Raw genomic sequence first — 21,660 nt, forward strand, 5'->3', positions numbered from 1 at the left:
GCCAGGCACGGTGGCACATGCCTGCAGTCCCAGCTACTCAGGAGGCTGGGGTGAGAGGATCCCTTGAGCCTAGGAGGTTGTGGATGCAGTGACTGGTGATTGTGCCACTGCACTCCAGTCCGGGCTACAGAGTGAAACCCTGTCTCAAAAAATTAACCTTTTAATGAGTAGATCCCAGAAAATGGTTAATTGCTTGAAGTCACGGTTTTGCCATGTAACAGAGTCAAGTTATTTTAACTCTTCATGTTTTCCAGTAAGCATCCATTATGAAAGAAATGAATGTCCTATATATGCAGTGCTATTTTCATTGCTTTAATCATTTAAAGTTACAGTGATGCACAGCATAATGACGTTTTGGTCAACCATGGACCGCATATACGATGGTGGTCCTGTAAGATTATAATGGAGCTGAAAAACTCCCATTGCCTAGTGATGTCGTAGTCGTCAAAATGTCATAGCACCATGCAGTACTCATGTATCTGTGATGATATTGGTATAAACAAATCTACTGTGCTGCCAACTGTATAAAAGAATATAGCATATGTAATTATGTATAGTACTTTATAATAACTATGACAGTGGTTTATGTACTTACTATTTTTCACTTTTATAATTATTTTAAAATATATTCCTTGTATTTATTAAAAAATAAATTAACTGTAAAACAGCCTCAGGCAGGTCCTTCAGGAGGTATCCAGAAGAAGGCATTGTTATCATAGGAGATGGCAGCTTCATGCACCTTATTGACCCTGAAGACCTTCCAGTGGGACAAAACGTGGAGGTGGAAGACAGTGACACTGATGATCCTGATCCTGTGTAGGCCTAGACTAATGTCCGTATCTGTGTCTTTGCTTTTCACCAAAAAAAGTTTAAAAAGTTAAAAAAAAAAAAATTTATTTATAAACATTATTCATATTTATAAATAATAATTTTTAAAAGCTTATGGAATAAGACTATACAGAAAGAAACTATTTTTGTACAGCTGTACAACATGTTTGTGCTTTAAGCCAAGTGTTATTATAAGAGAGTTAGAAAGTTAAAAAAATTTAAAAGTGTATAAAGTAAAAAAAGCTACAGTAAGTTAAGGTTAATTTACTATTAAAGAAAAACATATTTTTAAATAAATGTAGTGTCACCTGAGTGTACAGTGTTTGTAAAGTATACAGTCATGTCCTAGGCCTTCACACATTCACTCACCACTCACTCACTGAATCACCCAGAGCAACTTCCAGTCCTGCAAGCTCGATTCATGGAAAGTGCCCTACACAGATATTCCATTTTTTATCTTTTATGCCCTATTTTTACTGTACCTTTTCTATAATATGCTTAGATCAGTTTAGATACACAAATATTTACCACTATGCTACAACTGCTTACAGTATTCAATACAGTAATATGTTATACATGTTTGTAGCTTTGGAGCTATAGGTTCCATGTAGCCTAGGTGTATAAAAGATGTTACCATCCAGATTTGTGTAAGTATACTCTAATATGTTCACAAATGATGAACTTGCCTAACAACTCACTTCTCAAAATATATCCTTATCATTAAGGGATGCATGAATGCAAATTATATTTGATTTTTTGCAGCATTCTTATTAAGAATCATGTAATTTACAAATTGCAATGCTTTTTTAATGTTAAAAAGAAAGGAAATAAACCACTGGGCAAAAATACCCAAGCTTCATTATTTCTGCATAAATAATCTCTTTAAAAAGATATAGGACTTGAATATATTGAAAGACACAAAGCAGATTTTGAAATATTCATGCCAACTTATCAACAAAGGAAATATGAAACTATACTCATCAAGTCCTTTACCATTACTTTTATGATAAAGAAACTCATAGCATTTATACATTTTGTTTCTTTGTGAGAAATTTTAAAAGGTTTTACAAAGTACAGGTAAAAAGATCATGAAAAATACAATATTGCTCTTTTTTTGTTCAAGCTTTATAAAGATTAAAATTTTTAATTTTAAAATATTTTAAAAGTTAAAATCCTAGAATTGTAACCTCAGGATCAGGAAATTTTATGTAAAGTACAATCAGTACACTATAGTAAAGAAAACAGCAGTTACCTGGGCTGCTCCTGTAATCATATTTGGAATGAAGTCCTTATGGCCTGGAGCATCCATTAATGTAATAACTTTGGTTGTGGTTTCAAACTTTGTCATGCCAACATCCATGGTTACTCCCCTTAAACAAAACAAAACATGGTTAGAATGTACTATGTAAATAGTGCTATAGAGTAAATTAATAATAGTCTACATGCCCATCTACATTCTTAGGTAAAAATGGAAATTGTATTTATAGACCATTATTTTTGAATAATTAAATTATCATTCAGGGCTGGAATTTCTGCTATAAGAGAAGTGCATCCTTACGGCTTTAACACAAAGTGGTGGACACAGTAAGAGCTCAATAAAAATGATAGTTATGCCCTATTACCTTATTTGTTTTGTAAGAAATAGTGTAAATTGTGAAGAAAGATAGATACATGGGGACAACTCTAAATGGGGGAAAAATACTGCATATGAGAAAAGATAAATGAAAAATTACCACGACCAAGAGGTAATTTTCTTCATGTTCTATGCTTATGCTTCACTAATTATAGAAATGAGCTTATAAAATATACATTTGCAAGGCTGGTTAGTATGGTACATATTTAGAAAACACGAGGTATCAAAGCAGATGCCTAATTTTTAAAAACAGATAGATGAACAGCAGATTGCTTTGTACCCCATTTAATTCTTCTTGGAGACAAACACAGTGCCTTTTTTCAGCCACAAAAATGTAGATTCAGATTAGTGAAATGCTTGGGACTAGAAGCTTTTCAAATGGCAGATTTTTTTGGATTTGGAATATTTGCATATACAAAATGAGATATCTTGGGGATGGGACCCACATCTAAACACAAAATTCCTTTATGTTTCATATACACATTATACACGTAGCCTGAAGGGAATCTTATGCAACATTTTTAGTCGTTTCGTGTGACCTGTCACGTGAAATCAGATGTAGAATGTTCCACTTGTGATGTCATGTCAGCACTCAAAAAGTTTCAGATTTTGGAGCATTTCAAATGTCATATTTTCAGATTAGGGATGCTTAACCTGTAAAAGAAGGGCCCGAGGAAGGTCTACAAAGGCACTCAGTCATTCTAGGCCTCAGGAATTTAGACAGGGAAATCATGTGGCAATTAACTAGGTCTGCCCCAAAATCACCCGAAGGAAGGACTAATAATACTCCCTTTTACTACCAAGAGCACAACAATTAGAATAATGAACTATAGGTTTGCCCTAGCAATAAAGTAACTGTAGATCTCCCTAGTCAAGCCATTTGAGTTTAATCTGAAAGCATGGGCCATCCTAGTTTGCCAAAGTGATGCTTAATTCTCTTTAATAATTCCCAAATAGTCTAGGGACGACAGGCACCTTCAGAATAATGGTGAACTAAGAATTATTCTGAGATCCTCCCTAGACTGACCTGGGTATACTCTGCTGACCCAGCTCTGATTTCAATTTGTAACCCTAAGGATATGAAATGTCACTCAACTTACCAATTTCTGTTCTTCAGTATCTGAGAAGAACAGGAGATGTACAAATATTTAACATGGTGGGATAAGCAACATATTATGCTTTGTAAATGCTATTAAGGAACATATGGTGGTGAGCTAAAACTCCCATCATGTACCTGGAAGCATCTGCTATCTATGGAATGAAGAAATATTCTAAAACTTATATCATGCTGAGCAATAAAGAACTAGCAGCAGCAAAAGGCAGCAGCAAAAATATGAAAGCCAATCAATAGATGTATTGTCAAAAAAGCCAAAATGACTGACCATTATAGGAATCAAATAGACTATTAGTTCACTTGCCAGCTCAACTAAGATACTAGATAAATTCAAGTAAACCATTCTAACTTAAATTATACCATTCTCAAAGTCTTTACCTGCTTATTAGATAATGCAAAGAAAACTAAAAAGCCACATACTTTAATAATGTGCTTGTTAAACTGAGAGGTGAAAATTATTTAAGCTTCTAATAATGCAATATATACGATTCCATTGTTTTCCAAAATTGGCAACTGTCCAGCTAATTTTTTCTTACTAAGATAGAAAACAGGTCTGTGATACTATCCAGAACTAAAGACACCCACAAAGAAAGAGAAACCATTATGATACAAATTCTGGTATATCAGAAAAGCTAAGGAATACTGTGACCTGCTTTACAGAGTGTTACCTTGTATGTTATAATGGAGACTATCCAAGACTGCAACAAAATACCCATTAAAAAGGCATGAAAATCCGGATATATTCTCCAATAATCAGACTGAAGACATCAGGGAACACAGTTTAATCACCTTGTTAATTTAGGACTTCCACAGGACTTTACAGGTTTGTAAAGAGTCATTATTTTGATACAGTAATGTATCTGCCATTTCACTAATTATTAAGGTCTCCTTTGGCTCTCCCACCCTAATAACCCTAACAGGATCTATACTGTCACTCTAAAAAGACTTCAAAAGAAATACTATTCTTTGGCCAGAGTATATGAGTAGCTGCATATTCCTACTAGAATCCCCCCAAAATTAGCACTCAATACAGTAACAGAGACAGAGGAGTAACTTCATTACAGTTACAGAATTACTTGTTTGCTGACTGTCTCATAAAAACATAATACATACAGTATAAAAATGAATTGTTTGGTAATTTGAATTTGCTGGTTATTTAGATTCTAGACAGAATAGGTTTTACTACAGTTACCTTTCCTTTGTAAGCTGACATGAAATTAAGTCTTACTCATAATTTTAATTGAAAATCAAGACAATTTGACAAATACTTAGGGAAGTGACAACTGAAACTTATCCCATAGAATAATTAGCTTATGATTTTTACTGTTTTTTCTGCATGGCTTTTGTTTTGTTTCTTTTAAACATTCTTTTAATCTATTTCATAAAATTCAGAAGAGAAAAAACAGTATGTAGATTACAACAAAAAAAGTCAAAATATTTCCCTGATATTTAAAAGCTATTTTCTAAAAATAATCTCTAAAGTATTTATGTTTTACAAATTCAACACATATTACACACATATTTTAGAAAACTATATGACTTCAAACTGAAAATTTTGAAATATAGTGACTACCTTTCCCTTTCTTCGCCAGTTTCATCCAAGACCCATGCATAGGCAAACGAAGCTTTGCCAGCCTTTTTAGACTCCTGTTCATACTTATGCATAGTTCTTTTGTTTATATTACCCAGAAGATAAAGCATATGGCCCATCAGAGTACTTTTCCCAGCATCAACATGACCTAAAGAAAATTGATTCAGGATTAATACCAGGTACATTTCCAGATGTTCACACATTGAGGCACTGCATAAATGTGTAATTCAATATTTCATGTTAGTGGTTTACAGTAATACCAATATTTATCAAATGACAGTTACAACATCTAATTGAAAAAAAACAGCATGTCTCTTTACAAAGGGGGGAAATTTCTCAGATTTTTGGAAATTAAAATTGTCAACAAGACATGACTAGAAACAACAAGACATGACTAGAAAGCATTATGAGGCCCTGTGCCTCCTCGCTCTCTGTCCATTCCACCCATGGAGAAACTCAGAGTTTCCATGCTGCCACCAGACAGTGGGCAGGCTAAGGCATGGCTGGCTGACGATCCAGAGGGACAAAGAGCATTACCAATGACCACCAAGTTGAGGAGCTGCTTCCCTCCTTGCCGCTTCTCCAGTTCCGCCTTCACATCTAATTGCTGCCTCAGCTTGCCAGACTTTTTCACCGGTGCTGGGGTTGAACTCTGCTCTTCTGATGCTTGAACCGTCAGGGGTGGATTAGCAGATTTAGAAGCAGTCTCAAGAACATCAGAAGAAGCAATGGCATCTTCAATGGGCCATTCTTTTTGAGGTGTGTGGAAACTATGACCATTTTCTTCAGAAGATACTCTATAGAAGGCAGATAGGAAAAAAGTATTTTAAACCAACTCTATTGATGTCCTATAATGTCAGAAGGGCACAAAAGCTGTTTCTTCATAATCCTTTATGCTGCAGACCAAAAATAATCTCTGCTAAGTAGCTAAAGTCTGTTAAAGTGGAAATGATAAGTAGCTAGATTCAAACCACACAAATAGAGACGTGGAAGACCCAATGAGAAAAACAGTGTACCAAAAATGAAGATAAGAAGAAAATATGTTGAAAAATAACTGAAATTCAAAATCTAAGCCCACAGCCTTGGCCATATAATCCATCCTATCAAAATCAATGTTATAAAGGAGATATTTTGTCAAAATGGCATCAAATATATTGCTGGAGATGAATTAGTACTAAAATATAGTTTTACTTCAACTCATCCTTCCAACATGATAGACTTATGATCTTTTTTACTCAAACACTACCTTTAGGGGAGATATCTCTAAATGACTACAGTTCATAAACATTTTTGACAGTGGAGCTTTAATTCATTAATTCAACAAACACTTGATTTACTAAAAACTACAACATATACTAGGGACTGATGTCAAAAAGAAAATGACATAGAAATTAAAAAGTCAACTACCACTCCCAAAAGATTACAATCTGGTGAGGAACTCAGATGTATAAAGGAGAAACAAGGCTGCCCAGCTTAACTTATTCTTCCGTTGACAAAAGTAAACATTGATCTTAGTTCTTCATGAGCTTGTTGACACTCCACATAGAATCTAGTACCAGTGCTACTCTGTGAACAGCTATAAGGAATGTGACTTAATAATCAGACTATGATATGCCTCACTTTCCTTTAACAACTATGGATAAACAGAATTAGGACAAAGAGCAGGTTAAATTAGAAGTTATTAAGAATGAAGCCAATTACATCCAACTCAATGTGGAGCTGACAGAGAAAAACTACCTACAGAAAGCAGTTTATAATAGTCATTTAAGATTGTAGCATGATGGATATGTATAAGCACATCTATTTTCTTCTTGCCTATTATTTTTCCCTGTCAGGACATTTTTATGTGCCCAATATTAGTCCTTCACAATATGCCTCAGGAAAAGAGTCACATTAGTTATATTTGCAACTTCATTAAAAGCCACATATCCTTTCTCATTTTATTTTGCTTTTTCAAATCTCTACTAATCAATTTAGGTATTCATTTTTGAGCACTACTTAGACAGATGCACTTCATCTTAAACTAGCAGGTAAAAACAGTAGTATGTAGAAAATGTTCCATAGTTTTAAATGATTCTAACAGGCTATATTAAGTGAAATCAAACAGACTGTAATTTGCAAATATTTGTTTGAATGACCACAGCTAGTTCTAAAAGCAAAACATGATAACTTTGTATTTAGAAGAATGTAAAAAGCCCTACAAACTATAACACAAGTGATCTACTGTGACTAGACACAGGCTCTGGTTTGGATCAGACCTGGGAGAAATCACAATCTCGGGCCCCATATCTTTTTGCTTTTAGCTGCAAAACATTTTCTTCAGAGGCAAGCTTACACTAAATTCAGTATGGAAAACAGATCAAAGCAGACAGCTATGGTGGACAGAGTGGGCAGGGGCTTGAAGCTCACGCTTTCAGGATAGCATTTCCATTTAAGTAAATCTTTTTTTTTTTTTCTTTTTTTTGAGATGAAATCTCGCTCTGTCACCCAGGCTGGAGTGCAACGGTGCGATCTCAGCTCACTGCAACATTTGCCTCCCAGGTTCCAGCGATTCTCCTGCCTCAGCCTCCCGAGTAACTGGGATTACAGGCACTGGCCACCACACCCGGCTAATTTTTGTATTTTTAGTAGAGACAGGGTTTCACCATGTTGGCCAGGCTGGTCTCTAACTCCTGACCCCAAGTAATCTACCTGCTTCGGCCTCCCAAAGTGCTGGGATTACAGGCGTGAGTCACTGTACCCGGCCCTTTTTAAGTAAATCTTAGGTAAACTGTAAATTAATTCACTAAAATTTTACAGTGTTGGTGGGAAGTGACCAAAGTAATTAGAAAAGTATCCTAGGTAAGTCTGCCCTTAGTCAAAAAAACTTCTGCATATTACGAAATAAAAGTCAATGTTTTAAGTTTTGAAAAATATCTAAGATAAGGTCTAAAAATGACCACTTGGATTTCAGGCCTATAATTAATTACTGATTGGTATGAATGAAAGAATAAGTTGGTTGAATATTTTTCAGTTGCTTTCTGGTATCATTTTGTAAACTTTTTTTTTCTTTCCTTCTTTTTATTGAGATGTTCTCGCTCTCACTCTGTTGCCCAGGCTGGAGTGCAGTGGCACAATCTTGGCTCACTGCAGTCTTGGCCTCCCATGTTCAAGTGATCCTACCTCAGTCTCTTAAGTAGCTGGACCATAGGCATGCACCACCATACCCAGCTATTTTTTTTTTTTTTTTTGGTAGAGATAGGGGATCTCAATATATTGCCCAAGCTGGTCTTGAACTCTTAGGCTCAAGTGATGCTCCCAGCTCAGCCTCCCAAAATGCTGGAATTACAGTCCTGAGCCACAATGCCCACCCTGTACACTTATCTAATATTATAAAATGACTAGTCTTTTTTTTTTCTCTAAACTACCTTTCTACAAGTAAACTATAGATGAATCTAGAGGTTTAATCTTTCTTCTTGAGTTAAATACTTGAAGCTAATAATTGAGATTTAAGAGTTTAAAAGAAGAATATTTCTTCTATATGCAATGTTCCATTTCTACTTACATGCATTTACTTGCATCTACTATTTTTAATGTTATTAAAGAAAAAGAAAGTTTGCTGTTTCAATTCCTTCCAAGCAATACATTATGCATTATCCTTTTTTTTTTCCCTTCCAAATAGAGACAGGATCTCACTCTGTTGACCAGGCTGGAATGCAATGGCAGGATCATAGCTCCCTCAAACTCCTGGGTTCAAGCAATCCTCCCGCCTCAGCCTTCCAATGTGTTGGTATCACAGGCATGAGCCACTACACCCAGCCATATCCTTTTTCAAATAAGACATCATTGAGAATCACACTATATAGAAACCTATGATGCTGAAATCTTGACTCAAAAGTGTTTCATTGTGTTTCTATATGCTTTCTTGACTAACCCAGAACAGGCTAAGTGTTATCCCTATTATAAATCTCAAAAAAATTCTATAATAGTACAACTTGGTTGGCCTTGAGCATTTCTGAGTATTTCAATCTATAACTACAGACCTTTCATATTCTAACAACTTCTCCCATAGAATCACATCAAAATGTTGCCTCGTGGGTAGATTTTTTACCTTTATATTATTTGTAAGTTTATTTTTAAAATAATATGTATTTCCCCAAGGATTCTGAGCAACACATATTTAGTAACTATTCTGTAAAAGGAATACAGTGATTAACAGTCCCTGGCCTCATGAAGAATACAGTCATAAAATTCTGAAAGGCCTGCATTGTACTTACAGAGCTTTAAAAATTACGCACATTTATTGACACATTTATTACCTATTATCGTTATAATTATTCATTTAGATACCTATGCATTTACTTCTAATATAATACATTATTTTGGGTTTATTTGCATGTTGCTAAGACTTCTGAAAAATCTTTTGAACTAAGATTATAAAATCCTTAAAACAATAAATTGTATATTCTATTTATTTCCTCTCTCTCTCTTTCTAACGGAAAAATCCCATAATAGAATTAAATGGCAATCAAGAATAAGGACAAAAGGGGCGATTATAATTCTGACAACCCAATCCCAGTTCAGAAGGAAAAACGGCATACATGAAGCTTTTTGAGACCAAATCAGAATTCTAAATTATTTTAACAGGCTAAAGTTACTCATGATAGAAATTAACTTTTTCATTCATCCAATCATTCAATTAATGTATACTGAATGCCTACTATGTCCTAGATAAGGAGTCCTTTCCTTCACTGACTTTGAAATCTAGTGAATAAAGTCTTGTTTCTATAAAACCCAAAAATTGAACTAGGTGATAATTAACATTCTTCCCAACCAAAACTCATGATACCTCACTAATTTAGACAAAAGAATATTATAAGGAAAAAAAAAATAAGGTTCCTGAGTTTATATTTTTTAAAAAATATAACTTGGGAAAAGGGAGAAAAAAAGGAAAAAAAGTCTGTATATAAAAATCTGTTGTTTACAGTTAAAAACCTATTGTTTTATATTTGATAACAATGCTTCTTTATCATTTTGACAGACAAAATACATACAATTTATAAGTAAAAGATTTATTGAACAATTGAAAATTCTGAAAAATTTTAGTTTAAAAATTAATGGCTTCAAAGCGACTCACTTCCCTTGTCTATAAAAACTCCTGGAAGGATTCTAGAGACTGTGATAAGAACAAACAAGTGCTACCAAGGGATGCTTTATTTCCATTTTTCACTACTTGTTTCAAATTCTAGGTATGTTTCATATCGTATGTCTTTGCTACAATGGTCCAATTTATTCAATACAAAAATCCAAAAGAGTTTAAAAATATTTCAGTGATTAAAAAATTTAATTAATGATTCCATGATTCGGGACTCACTCCGAAATCTGGTTATCTCCGCCACCTAGTGGTATAAGAATTCCCTATCTCACAGTGCTAGGTTTCACAAAATCATAGGTTTTTTTACATTAAAGTAGCTATAAAATATTTATGTGAGAAAACTGACAGTGAGGTAGAGTAAGTAATACACACAAGATAAGGCCAGAATCAAGCCTAATTTCTCATTTTGTCTCTTTGCACTATGTTGCGCTGAGGATATACGATACTTCAATGCTAATGATATATGATGCAAAATTGAAACAGTCTCTTTCTTACAGACTAATAGGAGGCAATACTGATTTCAAAAACGTGGGGGTGGGAGTGGGGATGAGGGGGGTACTCAAAATCTTACCCAGGCACTTCAAATCCCATAGTTTGCTTCTTTCCAGATACAGTCATTTTAGCAACTTTTGGCACAATTTCAGATTCACTTCGCGATGTCTGGGAATCTACTGGTTTTCCTAATTAAGGAGTAAAATATAAAAGGCCAATTAATTTATTTAGTAATATACAGAAATCTATGATGTATTATTCTAAATTATAGATTATAACTTTCACAGAATAAATGTCTTTATAAACACATAATCTTGTCTCTAAAAAATGTAGTAAGATATTAATGCTGAAAGAAAATCTGTCCCTTTAATCTAGGAAATCCCCTATTGTCAGGACTCTCCTATGCTTAACCTCCACCAAATCTCTTCCTAATTTTGAACTGACTGTTAAGTTTCAGTATTAAGAGGTCACAAGGTAGTTTCTGCACTGAGCCTTGTTCTGACATTATACCTAGACCCTATACCTCCTTTTCCTACCACACCCTTTCACAATACTAAAATTGTTTGGTCAGTTAGCAGATGGCTAAACTATTTTTAATCCTGTGAGATTTACGAACTGATGAACAAGTTGAGAGTCCACTGAATTATGGTGGAATATAGTTTATATTTTACTTTGCACACAACATTAGACTTACTAAAACACTGGTATATATAAAGAATCTGGGGAAAGAGGTTAATGTAGAAAACTGAATTAAGAACATGGGGGAATTAGTCAGGCATGGTGGCACGTGCCTGTAGTCCCAGCTACTCGAGAGGCTAAGGTGGGATAATGAGTTGAGCCCAGGAGTTTAAGGTTGCAGTGAGCTATGATAATGCCACTGCACTCCAGCCTGGGTGACAAAGCAAGGCTCCGTCTCAAAAACAAGAAAAAAGGCTGGGCATTTTTACAGGCTCATGCCTGTAATCCCAGAACTTTGGGAGCCAAGGTGGGCAGATCACGAGGTTAGGAGTTCGAGACTAGCCTGACCAAAATGGTGAAACCCGTCTCTACTAAAATACAAAACTTAGCTGGGCACGGTGGTGCACGCCTATAATCCCAGCTACTCAGAAGGTTGAGGCAGGAGAATCGCTTGAATCCAAGAGGCGGAGGTTGCAGTGAGCCAAGATTGCACCACTGTACTCCAGCCTAGGCAACAGAGTGAGACTCTGTCTCCATAAATAAATAAACAAACAAACAAATAAATAAAATTAAAAATGGAGGAATGGAGGCGAACAAATTATGAGCTAGATCAAAGAAAGACTTTTTTTTGCATTTGATCCCTACATAATTCATTGAACTTTTAAAAATGTGTCTTTATAATTTTCAGAAAAAGTACCATCAGGATTGGATCCACATAAAACTATAGAAACTGCATGTGCTACATTGGTAAATACATATACAGAAACCGCTAACAATATAAGAAAAGATAAGTTAATGTATAAAATTCATTCAAAATGTTTGCTATTTGCCTATATACACCAGGCACTATGCCGGAAATGCAATGGTGAAGAGCAGACGTAACACTTGCTCTGACAGAGATTACATTCTAGTGGGGAAGACATACTAAATGGTTAAAAGAAAGAGTACAATTAAAATCGTTATTAGTGTTATAAAGAATCCATATATGGTGCCATAAGATTTGATGATAGGGCACATGACTTAGAGAGCTTCTCTGGGAAAGTGAGAATTGAAGCTATGATGGGGAAAATGAATATAAATTATAATAACTAGCACAGAAAAAAAAAGCATTCCAAGCAGAAAGAGAGGCTTGTATAATGGCGCTTCTGTAGGAGGAAGCACAGTTCCTCAGAGGGAGTAAGAGCAGAAGGGAGCTACATGAAGCTGGAGAGATGGGCAGGGCCAGAGAGTGCAGGACCTTCAGGTCATACCAAAGATCCTAATGCTTGCTCTAACAGAGGCGGAAGTTACCAAAATGAGGTAAGCAAAAGAGAGGGGAAGGGGAAAGGGAGAGGAGGATGAAGTAAAGGGACATCTGAAAACAAACAGTTTAGGGAAAATTTTGAAATTGAGACATATTAGGAATTTGGACCTAATATTTGAGAGTTCCAAATGACAATGAATGCTAAATAGGCAGTTGAACATGTTGGTTGACCTCAAAGGAGAGGTCTGAGCTGCATCAACACATAATTGGTAATTGAAGACATAGATACAGGCGAGACCACCAAGGGAGAGAGCACAGAGCAAGAAGAGAAGTGGTCCTAAGAGGCCTTGGAAGAACTCTAGCATTTAATGCCAAGATAACGGACAATACACCTACAAAAAGGTGAAGGAGAGCCAGGGAGGGTGGTGCCAAGGAAGCTAAGGGAAGAGAGTGTTTGATGGAGTTGGCATCACCAGGATCTGGGGCTCTGGGCCAGTCAACTGAATGAAGACTGAAAACATTCACTAGTGACATGATCACTTTAGATAAAAGTCATTGGTAGAGTTAGCAAGAGTCATTTGAAACAAGTGAGAAAGTAAAAGCCAAACTAGGTTAAAAAATATAAGGTGAAAAATGAAGGCATGTTCACTACTTCTCATCTGTAATTTCAAAATCCAAAAGCATTGAAATATTAAAGTTTTGGGTTTTATTATTTTAATAACTCATTTGGAAGCAAAATCTAACATGGACTGATATGAAGCTATTTATTGATAGCACTTATTGATCCTATTGAAAGTGACAGCCACACACTTCAGGGCAGAAATGGCAATGTGTCTGATTACAGGGAACTGCTCCACAATTCACTGGGGCTATTATACTACAGATGGTATATACATGCTAACGTTTTCCTAATCCAAAATATTCCAAATTCTAAATCAAATCAGGTCCCAAGAGCTTTAGATAGGGATTGCATATGTATGAAAATGATTCTTTTAAAAAGTTTGTCTAAAAAGGGAATATGGCAGAAGAGCAATAGGGGAAATGGGATCAAGCTGATAGGAAAGATTAAATGGAGAAGGTTTCGTTGAATAAATTACAAAGACATCATCAATACTTTAGAATTTCTAAGAAGGTAGAATGAGATGAAATCCAAAGTACAGGTAGAAACTGAGCTGAGACAGGAGAAACGCTATTTTATTTCAATAGAAGGCAGCTTTGCATGTTTAGGAACTGGAAAATGAAAATTCCTAATGGATGATTTCTATTTTCTCTGTAATACAGCACCTAATTATGCTCTGGGACCACCCAAGGAAAGTAAAAAGATTTGCAAAGTGAATAAGGTTTTCAATAACTGCTGTGCAAAAACAGAGTAAGTTGAACACTTAAAAAATAAAAGGAACTGTTGGATAGTATTGAGGGCCCATTTAAGATTTGTGATAATGAATTTATAGTGGAATCTATCTGCCTTTGTGTGACTTTCTCTAGCAATGTTCAGCCATTAATGAAAAAGGCACAGAGAAGACACTAACTGCTTCATTAAGAGTTAAGGATCTATCCAACAGCTTTAAGAAGAAATTATATGGCACTCAAATTACAAATAATGAAATCTAAGCTGATTTTTAGAAAATAAATAAAATGACAAAGGGAGAGTCCTGATGCACTAGGAGAAAGCAGAGGGGTCTGTAAGTAAAGAAGGAGAAGAAATCTTAGTAAATTTCTGATGAGAGGTGAAGCTCACTGGAAATAAGGTAGTCAAAGAACTGAAAATCCAGTGCTGGACTTGGTGGTACAGATGGGTCATGAGCGGTGATCATGAAGAGCTTAGGGGGAGAAGAAAAGAGTAAGCCAGCTGCCAAGGTCTCCCATGGGTAAGGAGAAGTGACCGTGAGGCTGTTCACTAGATGACAGCAGTAAGGACTGACAGAAGGCTGGCTCAGCTAAAGACAGTAACTTCAAAAGAACAGAAATCAAGGGGGGAAGATGATGACAGAATAATGATGGAAAGGAAGGAAAGAGAACAAAGTTACCTTCCAGAGCCTGAGGTTTAAGAGGCTATAAATGAAGTAAAGCAAGGAGTAGAAACAAATAGAAAATAGATTGAGAATTACAGAAGGATTGGCTTTGCATGAAAAAGCAGTTCGTGAAGTTACAGCGAAAGTGAAGGGGAGTGAGAGGTGAGTGAGGAGATAAGGAAGGAGGATACTTAAGAGCATGATGATGACGACGATGATGAGGTGTGGGTATGTGCATGCATGTGTGCTAGGAACGAGGAGACATCCTGACAGATTAAAACAAGGAAAAGTGGCATGGGGGATTCTGGCCTCTGTCAAAAGGAGGGAAAAAAAACCATAGAGCATGAAAATGTCTCAATCCAGTCTTTACAACACTAATTCCAACTTCCTGTTATAGTTCATCTTAGTATCTTCCAACCATTTTGCACGTAAAAAATTTCTTGTCCCACTTAACGTATTTAGTGCACTGAAATATGGAAATTTTGGCTTTTAAAAAAGTAGGTGGGTCATACAATGGCATAAAAGGTTCTAAGCACACAAAAAAATTGCAATGTGATCCTGTAATATTTCTAGGGATGCAATAAATATCATAATACTTTTCTTTTTGTGACTTTTCTATAGAACATCAAACTTGTGATGTAGCATTTCAAAAATGCAGTTATTTAAGTGAAAGACTAGTATGGATTTGAATACCAGCCCATTAAAGCAGTGGTTCTTAAATCTTTATTTTCAGTCAGCTACCCCTTTTACAAACTAACAAAAACCATGGGGCATTCTTCATAGAAAAATGTACCATACATATAAAATTTTGCAGGCTATTTCAAGGACATTAATAAGTCCAACTCTAGAACTTTTGAGAGATAACCATGGCTAAGGCTATTTTGGAAATATATTAATTTAAATTAATGATGTTCTCCATAGTCAAGGATAAAAACATACATTCAGTAAATTATCTACTAAGCTGTTCTTAACAGCAAGGTGATATACTTCTACTTACTCAATCACATTACAAAGTCCCCCTCATGGCTAGCACCATTCTGGAAGGCAGGCAAACTCTACTGATATAGGTCAGAAAGGAACTCATAACTAAAATAACCAGTCACAGATCAATAAGAGATACATATACATAATCAAATCCATATTTTTTAAAATGTAAAATGTTTACTGTGTTCTCTCATCTTCCCCAAAGAAGTGGAAATTCATTCACCACTTAACAATCCCAAGAAATTGAACACTAAATTTTCAGTAAGTCCCAAAATATGACAGTAAGAAATAAGTACTGGATGAAAAAACAGGAAGCATTGATTCTAGTCCCTGCCCTACCACTAATTAGCTGTCACCTTATGGCTTAAGCAGTTCATTTAATTTCACTAGCTTCAGTTTCCTCTAAACTTTTCCATGAAGTACGTAAAATTTCCACTTCCTATTAAGAGGTGAATTAAACCACTAAGACGTCCTTTAAATCAACTAGCCCACTATGAGATAAAAGTAAAATGCACCATTCCAAAGAAAGATTATCAATGTCCTCCCCTAAGCCTCACAAAACCCACCCACCAAATCATGATCACCCAAAAGATACATATTCTGGAAACTCATATATTCATCATTAGTGTTCCGTCTCTAGAATAGAGAAGAACTGATCATTTGTTAGGTAGAGTTTTCATTCAGACAGAAATAATAGCCACCCAGCTGAAGGGCTACCCAACTGATCAAGTCTAATCTTGTTTTATAGACGAAGAAACAAGGGACAAATAAGTGACCTGACCTTAGTGGCAGAGCTTGCACTTAAACCAAATTACCTCATTGCCTGTCCAATTGACCTCTCTCATATTCCAGCCACCTCTGCAGCAAAACATAATTAGAAACTGCCTCCTCTGTCCCTAATGGTTACCCCTTGAGAAGCTGCTTTCCCCAGGGCTCTCCTGGTTCCTTCCTGGGGCTAAGATCTAAACAGAGTCTAGGTTTTCTCTTGACCATGAAATGATGTAGGTCTCTTGCCCTGAAGATACTTTATTTCCAATGTATATTCATTTGTGAAGGATGCAAAGGTAGATCTCTCTCACATCACACAACTGATACAGACTCGCTGAATTTAATGAAACCCTCTGCTTGCATATCCCCAATTTATGCTCTTCTGAATCATTCCTTTGGTCTTTAAGCACACTCATTATCAGAATACTAGCTGTCAGGGGTCAGGAAATGCCTTATACACGTTCACATAGTGCACAGCACATGACACAGTGCTCTGCCTGTAACAAGTCACCAATAAATACAGTTTAATGATTAATCCCTAAGGGTTTAAATTGTGAAACTATAAGGTGACCTCTACTGTCTTTATAAGTTATCTTAGATGGCAATAACCTCCTCAATTTACTCTCTTTACTTACTCCTTGCATTTAATACCAGCTACCTCCCAAAGTTGAGATATAAATTCTAGAAAGTCAACATGGCACTCTCATATGCTCTTCAGCCAGGTGCTTTACATGGTCTTTTACCTTTACACAACCATGCAGAATAGGTATAATTACTCCTACATTTCTTTAGAGAAACTGGGGTTCAGACAGGCTGATCTGCCAGAGGCCATAAAACTGTGGCCTGTGACATAGCTAAATTAAAAAAAAAAAAAAGATACGAATTACCTAGTGCCATTATCAAAAAGCGTATTAAAGTTGTTAAGCTGAGCTGTAGAGGCAATAAGCAAGAGAAATTCAAAATATGTACCTGAGTAATTCTAGAAGGCTTAGCAAATGAAATGAGATTTGACTTGACTCAAAAGTAATAAAGAGGAGGCAAAAAAAAAAAAAGAGAAAAGGCATATGCAGGGGTCAGTAGGGCAAAAATTCTAAATGTGGGCACTCATCAATAAATTTAAAGACTATATAGCTAAAGTTTTGAAAAAATGGCTTTTTTTCAAAAAAAAAGATCTTTTGTAGATTTATGTTCATGGACTCCTTTTCTCATTTAATAAGTAGAAAGTAAAACAGAAGTAGTATTAAATATTCTTTGGAAGGGTAAGTAGTAAAACTGTTTAGAAATGAGGAAAGCCAAATTAAGATTATGAAAGAGAAAAACTATAGAAATGTATATGTGATGATGATTTCTCCATAAAATATTCTGCTGTGTCTCATCATTCTATAATTCCTCACCTTTTCCAAGCCATTATAAGGCATTCCCTAAGCTTCAGCCCTAGGATCCTATTTACAATCTACAGATATCTTTTATACACAAGGGCAACCAATCCTACTAGTCTACTATGGCTAGAAATCTAAGGCTCGGCCATCAGACAATTCACAGAACTCGAGCCTTGACCTAGTCATCAGATATTTCAGAGACTGAGTTTACCCCATCTGAAAAATGTACCCCCACCTCACCATGATATAATACATATCATAAACATACAAGCATTTAAGACATTCTCATACCAAACTAAAAAATCAGACCTTTATTCTATAAAATTATTTTATTGTTTCTATAGTAATATCCTGGGAAGAAAACACTTACGTAATGGCTAAAGTTTGTTATCAGCACATGTTTACTGATAATTTTTGGTTTTACTGGCTATTTCTGTACCTACTAACCTCTTTTAGTTTTAAAATCATTTTAGGTGATAATAGGATCAAGAAATACTACAATAAATATGTATCTCGCCACAGATAAATAGTATCACAAAGTACCTTACCTTGGCTTGAACTCAGTGTTTTTTATTTGCTTAAGTGTCATGCAGATAAGTTTCAAGAGTACATAACAAATTAAGAATGATCTGGTAGAACAAGTCCAATGGGACTATTTTGGGGGGAAAAATGCCAGGTTGATGTTGAAGTTCATCTGGAAGAGTAAATGTGAAAGAATGACCAATAAAATAAACTAAGAATAATAACAGTGGAGTTGAACTACCAGATATCAAGATACCAGATATCTAATGCAATGAATTAGAATAGGGCATCTGCAAATAATCCAATTAGTAGAAATATATTTACATGAATGTTATATATAGGAATTAACAGGAATTAAATATATGGAAAAATATATAGGAATGTATACATTATATGTAGTTATAAATAGAAATTCAGTATATGCAGAAGTGTTTCAAATCAATGGGAAAAGGATGAGTTATTCAACACATTATACTGGGAACACTGGCCAATTCATTTGGAGAAAAGGCTCTATCATATATACAGCATATCATATAAATTCCTTATCGATTAATGATATGAACGTAAAGCAAAGAGAAAAACACAAAAATATGTGTATAATTACTTCAGGTACAGATGTACAGATTTGTTACAAAAATTTCTGCCTGACTAGGCGCGGTGGCTCACGCCTACAAATCCCAGCACTTTGGGAGGCCAATGTGGGAGGATCACTTAAGGCCAGGAGTTCAAAACTGGCCTGTGCAAAAAGCAAGGCCCTGTCTCCACACGCACACACAAAATTTTAATTCGCTGGGCATAGTGGCATGCACCTGTAGTCCTAGCTACTCAGGAAGTTGAGATGGGAGGATCGATTGAGCCCAGGAGTGTGAGGCTGCTGTGAGCTATGATTGTGCCAATGAACTCTAGCCTGAACAACAGAGTGAGGCATTGTCTCATTAAAAAAGGTTCTCCCTGACTAAAGATACCACAAGTGAGCATAAAATATGTGAGGAAAATACATGCAAGGGGTTAGTTAATATATACAATAAAGAGTTCCTGGCCAGGCATGGTGGCTTACGCCTGTAATCCCAGCATTTTGGAAGGCTGAGGCGGGTGGATCACCTGAGGTCAGGAGTTTGAGACCAGTCTGGCCAACATTATGAAATCCCATCTCTACTAAAAAATATAAAAATTAGCCAGACATGGTGGCATGCACCTGTAATCCAGCTACTCGGGAGGCTGAGGCAGAAGAATCACTTAAACCCAGAAGGCAGAGGTTGCAGTGAGTCAAGATTGTGCCATTGTACTCCAGCCTGGGCGACAAGAGCGAAAGTAGTCTAAAAAAAAAAAAAAAAAAAGAAAGAAAGGAAAAAAAAGAGTTCCTACAAACTAGTGAGAAAAAACTCCTCAGAAAAAGAAAGTGAGCAATAAATGGGCCAGGTCAATAAACACAAGTCAGAGGTGTGGCAGAGGAAAGGGGAAAAAAAAATGTTGCTATGTACACCATACTTCTGAGAATATGGCCTATAGAAACATTAACACTAATGTGCAACAGTATATGAATGAGATTGTTCACTGTGTTACCATACGTAATGACAAAAAATTGTAGATGTATATAAGGGAATGGTTATGATGTATCCAAACAATGGAATAGTATGCTACAGATACAGAAATAGAAGACCTACATGTATGAAAAGATCACTATGACACATGAAGTAGAAAAAACAACTGAAATATAATATAGCAATGGTCCTATATCATACCACTATGCGACTGGCATTAAAAAGTGCACACTTTTTAAAGTGATTACTTCTAGGGAGTGATAGTAGGAAAGAGAGGAGTTGACTTTTCAATTCAAACTTTATATACTTCTATGCTACAATGACTATATATTATTTTTATAATAAAAATGACTCATGCCTCTAGTATCTGATATGGTATCTCTGCTTTCTATCTCTTGCTCCCCAAACCATGTTCTACTTCTGTCCACTAGGGTTTTCATCATCTCACCTGCTAAAATATACTCCACAGCTCTGTACAGAAAAAATCTACTTGTACATTTAGTCTTTAACATGACCACAATTTACCCTTCAAGATCCATCTCTTCCTTGCAACTCCCATAAACAGACTGAGAACCCCTGACATAAACACTCTTGTTTTCTCACATGCATGGCCATGGCTCCTCTATTTCCATGTTTCATGCAAAAGCCACTACTTTCATGAAAATTATACTTTAATTTTATTGTGCTAAGATTTGTGATTATTAATAGAAGGAAGCCACAGCTTCTTGGTAATACATGAATCACAGAGGCCAACTTCAGCAATGTATGATGAAAGACTCTTAGATTCATTTCACAAAGATTTACTGAGAGCCTCTGAGGTAATTACCAACAGAATAAAGTACATACAAAGTTACATGCATACTTTTCATGCCCTCACAGGAGAATCCCAACAAGTTTTCCACACCAAATGCCTCCAATTCACCAGCCAGTTAGGTTAGTAGATAAGACATGGACTCTGCAGCAACACAACCTGAGTGTGAAGCCAGGCCTTGCCACTGCATGACTTCAAGTGAATCACTTAACTTTTCTCTATGCCTAGTTTCCTCGTCCATTAAATAAGAGTATCTGCCTAACAGAGATGTTAGAAGAATTGAGAATTAAATGAGCCAATACATGTAAAGTACTTAGAGAGATGACTGGCACATATGAAATACCTAATGCTTCATACAACTAACAGAAAGCACATAGTCCGTGGGTCTCTGACAGTCACCAAAATGCCAACTTCCTCTTTTTCTCATGTGATACCAGGACATTTACAGACACAAATTACTCTCTGGCTATCACATATTCATTCATGAAGGGAAGGCCGAGAAATGCCAACTGTGTGACACTGTGCTAGGTACAGAAATAAACAGATCCAAGAATGTGGTGAGACAGAAGCTTAGAAAAGCAGGCAACTCATTTAGGACTACGTCTAACGTTTCACTTGATCTTGAAACATAAGAGCCACTGAAGGAATTTAAGCATTGGAGATACATATCATACTTTTAAAACTTACTCTGACCTCAGAATAGAAAATGGATTGTGGAGGCAAGATTGAAAGGAAAGCAGTTAGAAGACTATTGTACAAATACATGTAAGAAATTCTATGAAGTGATCTACGAGCAATGGAGATAGACAAAGGAATATTTAAACGATATTACTTTAAAAGATATTACAGTCAGTCCTTCATATCCTTGGGTTCTGCATCCATGGATTCAACCAAACACAAATTGAAAATATTGGAAAAAATTTAAGAATA

General features: G+C 35.8%; 1 protein-coding gene across 3 annotated transcripts in view; it reads right to left on the reverse strand.

Annotated features, from left to right (window-relative positions):
• The window catches only part of HBS1L (HBS1 like translational GTPase), a 93,333-nt gene that overhangs the window by 28,760 nt on the left and 42,913 nt on the right, over positions 1–21,660 (reverse strand). For 2 of the 3 annotated variants that reach the window (XM_008006962.3, XM_073022486.1), the window contains 4 exons: positions 10,872–10,980; positions 5,704–5,963; positions 5,149–5,314; positions 2,081–2,198 (listed from right to left, as the gene is read on the reverse strand). In XM_008006962.3, coding sequence (XP_008005153.3) covers positions 2,081–2,198; positions 5,149–5,314; positions 5,704–5,963; positions 10,872–10,980 — 653 coding nt within the window. Of the gene's footprint in view, positions 1–2,080; positions 2,199–5,148; positions 5,315–5,703; positions 5,964–10,871; positions 10,981–18,404; positions 18,428–21,660 lie in introns of those variants that run through there. The other variant, XM_073022487.1, reaches the window with a different exon arrangement.

The sequence above is a fragment of the Chlorocebus sabaeus genome, chromosome 13 (genome assembly GCF_047675955.1).
Source record: "Chlorocebus sabaeus isolate Y175 chromosome 13, mChlSab1.0.hap1, whole genome shotgun sequence".
In the NCBI taxonomy this organism is placed as follows: Eukaryota; Metazoa; Chordata; class Mammalia; order Primates; family Cercopithecidae; genus Chlorocebus; species Chlorocebus sabaeus.